General features: G+C 34.5%; 1 protein-coding gene across 1 annotated transcript in view; it reads right to left on the minus strand.

The window, feature by feature from the left end:
• EIF2AK1 (eukaryotic translation initiation factor 2 alpha kinase 1) overlaps nucleotides 1–8,134 on the minus strand; it is a 54,602-nt gene that overhangs the window by 30,870 nt on the left and 15,598 nt on the right. The window contains exons 2-7 of the mRNA XM_075069228.1: nucleotides 7,595–7,750; nucleotides 3,708–3,841; nucleotides 3,246–3,277; nucleotides 2,623–2,722; nucleotides 1,182–1,262; nucleotides 676–773 (exon numbers count right to left, since the gene is read on the minus strand). Coding sequence (XP_074925329.1) covers nucleotides 676–773; nucleotides 1,182–1,262; nucleotides 2,623–2,722; nucleotides 3,246–3,277; nucleotides 3,708–3,841; nucleotides 7,595–7,750 — 601 coding nt within the window. The remainder of the gene's footprint in view (nucleotides 1–675; nucleotides 774–1,181; nucleotides 1,263–2,622; nucleotides 2,723–3,245; nucleotides 3,278–3,707; nucleotides 3,842–7,594; nucleotides 7,751–8,134) is intronic.

Below are 8,134 nucleotides of genomic sequence, written 5' to 3' on the forward strand. Positions count from 1 at the left end.
TGTCTCAAAATCAGATTCTGCCAACAGAAAGCTCAGAAGCTACAGAGAAACCCCAATTTACCTCACCAAATATTTTAAAAACCCTAATATGAAAAACAAAGTAAGAGGCAGTTTACATTTTGCCATTAAACTATTTCTGGACTGAATCAATTTTTCTAAAGTTTTCTGGAGCAGTTAGGAAGAGGGGAAAGTTGGAAAGGGATCTCCAGACACCACCACAGATCTGTGATTTCAAAATCTATTAGCAAATGAACTTCTCTCTCAACCTCCTTAATACACAGTGCTTTTCGTCCAAAGGTCTCAAGTGGGTCCTTCCCTCAGAGTCCCTTCTACACCTACCACACTGCTATGCCTTGCCTGAGTATTTTTTTTTTTTGTTTAAACTGGATTCAACTGGACCCTATGCAGCGTCCAAGATCCTACTCAAATATTTTAATAAGTAGATTTAGATGTCCTGCATTTTTAAATTAACCATTATACCCCCAATAATCTCTTGATCAGGACAGTGCAACAGGTAAGGGCACTTGATAGCCATTGTCATGCTTCTTAGAAAAAATCTTTGGAAAAATCTCTGGTTCCTTCATCAATTCTGAGAGTTGAGTGTTCCGTAAATTAATAGAACAGACATGCTTATGGGAAGTATGAAGTTACAATGACAACAAATAATACTCCCCTTTTGGACATGCTTGTTGAACATGTTCTATCCAAGCAGTGTGATAGCCTACAATATTAGGATGTTGCAGGCCAGCCAACACTTTAACTTCTCGCAATACCTGAAAAAAAAGACCAAAAAGCAACTTTATAATCATCCTTTAATTTGACTGTAAGATGAACCCAAAGGGGAAAAAAACCAAAGGATTCTAGATATAGTTATTTTACCTCTTACTGGAATTTAAAAATTTGAGGACAGATTATTATTTTGCAGCATTAAGGATAATATAATTCAGATCTTGCAGACTAATGTTTTATATTAGACTCAGACTGAGGCTAAATAAACATACACTAAAATATTATAAAACATTCTTCCTGTTTAGAAACATATGATGAGATCCACAATTTATAAAATAGAAGATATGCCCACTTACTACTTTGCCATAACCAAATTAATGCCACTGCTAATTATATAAGGAACCACTTACAGTAAGTACAGAGAATCTGAACATGGAAAAATAAATTCATACCTTCATGCAATCTCTTTTGGTTGCTTTCTTAATAAGGTTTTTTTTAATTGCATAGAGCTGTCCATCTAATTTGTTTCTGACCTGAAAAGAATTTTAAAAAGGGAAAAGTTAGAAAAAGCAAATTTCACAAATTTAGATCAGTGTGTCAAAAACTCATTTGAACAACAACAGTTTGTTTTCTAAGAGTCAAAATCTTACACTCTTTATTCAGATAACCTCTCAATGACATTAGAGGAGATCTTCTAGATTTGGCCCTAAATGTCTAGTGAAGAGGTGCCGAAGTTTTGCACAAGGGTCAAAACCAACATAAAATGAAATGGACACCGCTGCAGCCAACCTTCCCTTTAATATGGAGTGCTGCTCAACAAGACTACAGATCCAAGCCCACAAAGTTCCTTCTTGATCTGAATAGCCTCGCCAATGATATATTGACAAATGATTTGTATTTTTAACTACTGTCTTTCGGCTGTAACATTAGAGAGGTAACATTAGATAGGAAATGAGTTCTTTGCTTATTATTACAATGCAACTAAATATTTTTAAAACAACTTTGGCAAGTAGCACATGACTCAGAAAAACAAGGTGAATGAGATAATATCATTTATTGAATCAATTTCTGTTGGTGAGAGAGACAAGCTTTAGAGCTACAAAGAGCTAATCCTCAGGTCTGGGAAAAGCAGTCAGAGTGTCACAGCTAAATACCAAGTCGAACAGATAGTTTAGAGAGTTACGTGACTTGAGTCTGAAACTAAATACCTTCATTTTCTAAAATATATTTTATTTTAGATTTATAAAATATCCACCCAACATAATAATAACATGGTTGACAGAGGAAACGAGGCCAGTTACTTGGCACCTAATTTTCAGAAGAACTCAGCATCCGCTGAGAAGAGAAGCCATTATGAACAATGGGTGCTCAGCACTGCTGAAAATCGAGCCCTAAGACTATAAGCTCTCGGGGGGTGGGGGGACAGACTGTCTTTCTAGACATTTATATAACACTCACTACAATGGTACCTCTGGGTGCTACTACAATACAAATAGTTAGTAAAAATAATAGTTACTATTCACCAGTGGTTGGTACAACCCACATTCAAAATTAAAATAATTTTCTTTTTTAATCAATCAACCATAGTTAAGATAAGTTTCCCTGCTTATTTTATATAGATAAATCCAAGTACTTCATATGAGAAGTAAGGGTTCTCTCATATTCAGGATAAGACTGTACACAAAAGTGAAATATACAATATATTCTGTTTTAGAGAAAAATGCATTGGAGTCTTCAGAAAGCACCCTTCTGAAAGGAAGAACTAAAACCTCTTACACAGGTTCAGTTTGTATTTGTTTTACTGCATATTTCCAAGGACAAAAACAATCAGGTGAACTATTTTCCATCTCAAACAGTTATTAACAAAGCTGTTAAAATAGAGGATAAAAATACCTTGTATACTGTACCATATCCCCCTTTTCCTAGTCTTGCAATCTCATCAAATTCATTTAAGTAGCGTGAAGTTTGTGCTTCAAAGAGAACTTCTTTTTCACTAATTAAAAAAAAAGTATATTTTATGACTGGTTAAACTAAATCATACGCGAAAATTAAGGCACTATGTAAGCCACAGATAGAGATGACACAGAAACTTCATTTACATTGTGAAAAACAGCTAAGTACTATGACACTATCCAGAAATTTACCTGTGAATCCCATATGGAGAACCAAGCATCATCAAAGGCCAAACACTAAGGGGGCGCTTTTCCTCCTGGCAATTAGCTATCATGTCACAGCTATTTAAATAAAAAATTAACTTTAACACAGCAGCCTATCAAGTAAAAGCCAATCTCCTACATGAAGAAAATGCAATTATGAAATCTCTCTCCATCTTTACCCTTTTAAAGAGTAAGTTTATCTTTTTGAATACACAGGTGTTTTACACTTTATCAAATTTCTGACACCCAAGACCTCAAGTGCAATATTTTCATGCTAAGCTGAATTCTATTATTTTTATAGTGCAAAACTTCAGACAGAAAGTTAATCTTAATACTTGGCATAGCACTTTGGACACATACCTGACTATGTGAGAATCTCCATTGTCAAGCTCCTATAAAACAACAAAATACAACTTTTGAAAGAAGCTATATACAGTGAGAAAACTGATGTGCAGTTAATGGTTAAGTATGAACTTCACTATGAGAAGGTAAATTAGAAGGACAGCAATTCCAATTATTCTCCTAAATGCTGTAAATAAGAAAAAATAACAACAGATTTAAATCAATATGTCTAAATTTCAATCTGAACAAAAATAAAGCTTTGACCTGACAAAGCAAGAATACTGTAGACTTTAAGTTACTATTTGCATGTATACAAATACACCCACCCAAACTACCAAAGTGTAATCAAAGCACCATTTTGTATGACTTTTGAAAATACACAATCCAAATATAAAAATAGTTCCATAAAGAAAGTTGCTTTAGAAATCCTAACATGTAGGTTCAGTAATGTAAAGGTTATTAAAGAAACTTAAAGTTTACCTCAAGTATTTGTTGATTAGCTGCTTTCATTAATTGAGTAATGGCTCTATTATGTTGCAATCTTAAAGTACTAAATTCATCACAGAAGGCAAAAGAGGAGAGCAAGCCCATTCTAGTAAATGTCTGACAGATTACTGTAAAAAGAAACAGGATAGAGGTTATTTAACAGGAAACCTAACTAAACAATTGCAACTTTAATTCTTATTATTTCTTAGCCAGGACACAATTTATAGTGATCAACTGAATCAATGAACATGAACAGGAGCTAAGTACCCAATTGCATTTTAAGTCTCTTTCCCACCCAATATAAATAAATATGAGCAAAATTCTGAGCAACAATTACTTGTATCTTAGCAAAGGGGAGGGAACAAATGCCAACACTAACACCACATGTGGGTATTTATATAACCATCTTGACCTGTACTTTTTATTCAGAAGTAACTGCTTTATTATTGAAACTGAAGATAATTTCTAATTCAGTCAACATGGAGCTTGGAGTGCACATGGTAATAGTGCATGAACAGTCACATAAGGAATTCTTTTTAAAACAGTAACTGAAAGATTCTGAATCTGAAAAAACAAATGCATTCCATTACATGTACCCTAACGCCTTTTTCCTCACTCCTGGTAAGGAACCAAACGTAAAACTAATTACACCCCAACTACAGCTACCCTGTAGAAATCCCCTCCTACCCACCAAACTAATCCACATTCCTTCACCTCCTATCTTCAGGGTGAAAGTCTCTTGTGCTCATCTCCTTCCTTTCCTAGCTGAATAAATTATCTAACCACCACCCTACCCATTTGGCTGCCACAAATAAAGCACCTTCGCTGTATTTTCAGACTTCAGTGCTAACAGCATTCCAGTCTGTTCACAATTATGAGGACTCATATTACCATGGGCTATCAGCGCTATGCTATTAGTGAAGAGTGGCAGTATCAATGTTTTTGCTAATTCCTCTAGTGTGTATGCACATGTATATGCATGTACATGTAAATACACAAAGAATGCATTGGTCATAGCTCCACAATTAAGTTAAGACCAATTTCTCTTTCAAAATTATTCATTATGCAGTCCGTTATGGGGAATAAAAAACTGGGCCTGATAAAATTACTACATACTGGAAGAGCAGAGACGGAATTTTGGTGACAGTTACAAAAATAAAAAATACGTAGGACGGTTTAGGAAGTTCCAAGGAGTTATAACTGTTTAGGAGTCCTAATGAGAAAAAAAAGGATTTTTTTGGGAAATATCTTGAGTCTCTTTCTTTGGATCACTGTAGCTCAACAGCCTGTTATTAAACCCAGCAAACTATCCACATAGATACATTTCTTTGAAAATATGTACATAAGCTATATTTACAGAAATTACATTGTAATTAATGAAAGTTGTTGAACAATTGTTGAATTTAATATTATAGGTATAGGCATGACTCTGGGTCACTAAATGGTGCACTCTAATAAGGTAACAACCAATCATTGCCCTTCCTCTCCAGTTCATTTGTAAAACTTCACCTCTATTGGCTGAAATTAGTTAATGGAAACTTTCCACCTCTCAAGAGTTTTCAAGGGTCAAGTGCTGAATTATCAATACACAAAGAACACTTGATTGGGTCATAGTAGACATTGTGACAGAGTACTGGTTGTGTGTATATTTGTCTTGACAAAGAGAAGGAGAGGTAGAGAACTTGTGGTTATTTACCTTCGGATAGACAGTAGAGACATTGGTATAGTACTGATAAACAGATCTTGAAATAGATAGTAGTAGTAGTGATAGAATATTTGTTTTTATTTGTCTTGACATAGAGAGTAAATATAGTGGTGTAGGTACAGGTACATTAGTCTTGAAATAGATAGTGGAGGAAGTGATAGAATACTTGTGTAAATTTTAATCTAAGAGGGAAAAAAAACGATAGTTGATCATTTGTAGACTATCACAGCCTACTGCTTTGTCCACACACATATAAAGTACAAAAATATACATCTAATCTTATTTCAACAGTTTATTTCTATAGTCTTGTATATGAAAAATATTTTAAAAAATGACAATTCTTAATTGTACTAGTCGTGTGTTTAGTAAAAGAAAATATTCATGCACAAAAAAAGGAAGATTTCAATCAAAATGTCTTGCACCAAAATATGGGAAGCACTTTTATAGAGCTAAAAGGCAAATATTAGAAGGGTATAAGTAAATGTAGTCAGAAATGTAAAAAAGGAAAATATTAATCTTTTTGTTATTTTCTTACTATTTTAAGAATATGCTTAGGAAATGCATAGAAACATAAAATTCTATACCAAAAATATCAATAATCCATCAAGCCATCTCAAGTAATAAAACACTTAAATTGCTACATACTAGTGCTGTAATCTTGAAAACATTTCTGTATGTGCTTACCTTTACTACCATGGGAATTCCAATAGGAAGACCCCAAAGGAAATGGAATTTCAGCTCCAAATTTGAGTTTAATGATAACCTGTTTCCTGTGTTTCTAATGCTGAGTGTGTTGTTTGTAGTTAAATAAATAAATGTTATTGAAAAGCTTTTTTTATGCTTAGGTGACTGTAATGTATTCTCAAAACTAAGGTTTTGTCTGGGGATAGAGTTTTCATACTTTTTAATCACGAATATTTTTGTATCACTCCCCTTGTAAACCCAGGCATCTTAATTATCAAATCAATTCTACACTGAACTATTAAACAGTTTTACAGTTGGCCTAAAATTGTTTTCCTATAACTATAAAAATGTCAGTTTTAGGTCTGATATTTTGGATCCTGGAGTAGGAGCAAATGCTGAGACCCCACTTCTCCAACAGCACTTCAAGCCATGTTGGGTCATCTGATATCAAACTTTAAATCTGGCACTAGTGCAGGTCTGAATATTGGTCGTCCTGGGATTGAGGCACATAACATTTTGCTTGGAAATTTCCACATTGGAGAGGAAGGAGAAATACTACTTTGTCAGTTGTTTTTGTTTGTAAATGACAGTTGTTTGAAAGCTGCTCGAAGATACAGAATATTATAGTCCCAAATGAAATGGATTAATGGGAAGAGGGCAGGTGAGATGGTAAAAGGTTCATGATTGCATGCCACATGGACCCACCATGTGCATCACTTGGCTGTACAATTTAATCACCATCACATATAGCGGGGTGCATACAGATGAACAAAAACACTGTTCATGGGAAATCTAATTCATTTTTTTCAGTTCAGCACATTCCAACAATAAGAAGAGTTGGTAAAGTAGAAAAGTCATCTGAATAGTCACCTTGGAGTAGTGTTAACTAAAACTAGTTGATAGAAATTAACAGTATTTTCTAACTGCTTTTTTTTTTTTTTTTAAAGATTCCTTTGATTTGAATCCTGTTTTGATTAGCATAATACAGGTACATTTGTTGCTTATGCATAATTTGTATTGAGAATTATACAATTTGTGTATGTTTATGAATATTTCTATTACATTATATTCCTTTCCTATAACTGTGTTTTCCCTGTTTTTGTAGTTCAAATACCAGATTTTAATAAAGCCTGTGGAATAAGGTTAGAGTCATCTTAACAATATCACCTGTTACTTCTCTTGCACTGTACTTTCCTAAGAGGCTGGTGAAACAGAATTGTTAGTAGAGTAGTAATAATTCCCTGCAACTTGATCCTGCATATTTTTGGCAGGTAGAGAATGCCCTCAACTCCTAGTCAAATTGAGGGTCCTCCCAACCTTCCAAGTGGCACTCACTTACCCCCAGTATCAGATCCATAATTTTCCAATAGTCCAGTGTAAACTGGCAAAAGGATCTCATAACTCAGAGAACAAACGTAGCATTTTATGTTCAGGCACACATGACAATAAATCAATTTAAGGTAAAGTAAAAACTGTAGATATTCTCACTAACTTTGGAACAAACATCTTGATTGAACAGGATTTTGTGCATACAAGTGGCAAAGATGTTCTAGGAGAGAAACAAGCAGTAGCTGGTTTGCAATTGTAGAAGTGAAATAACGTTTTTCTGAACCATTCACGACTCGAAGTTCTTCTGGTACATCAGATTCTGAAAATAAAACAGAACAATTTAAGGGTCATAATATACTGACTTTGTGAAACACTATAAAAAGTGGTTACCAGCAGAAAACTTTTTTGTTGTGTAGACTGACCCCTAATTGTAACTGTGTAACCAGTTTGGCCAGTTCTTCATTACAGCTCTCTGTAAAGGACAATGTCTCAGAGTGCACGGTGCAGATGCCACTCTCTTTGGCCAGGTCTACACTGCGACTTTAAATCGGTTTAATGGCCGATATACCGATTTAACGCTGTATCCGTTCACACGACGTCGTCATTAATATCGAGTTAAACGGCTCCTTAAATCGATTTTGGAACTCCTCCCAAACGAGAGGAGTAGCGCTAAATTCGATAGTGATAACTCGGATTAGGGTTC

Source organism: Chelonoidis abingdonii, chromosome 9 (genome assembly GCF_003597395.2).
Source record: "Chelonoidis abingdonii isolate Lonesome George chromosome 9, CheloAbing_2.0, whole genome shotgun sequence".
In the NCBI taxonomy this organism is placed as follows: domain Eukaryota; kingdom Metazoa; phylum Chordata; order Testudines; family Testudinidae; genus Chelonoidis; species Chelonoidis abingdonii.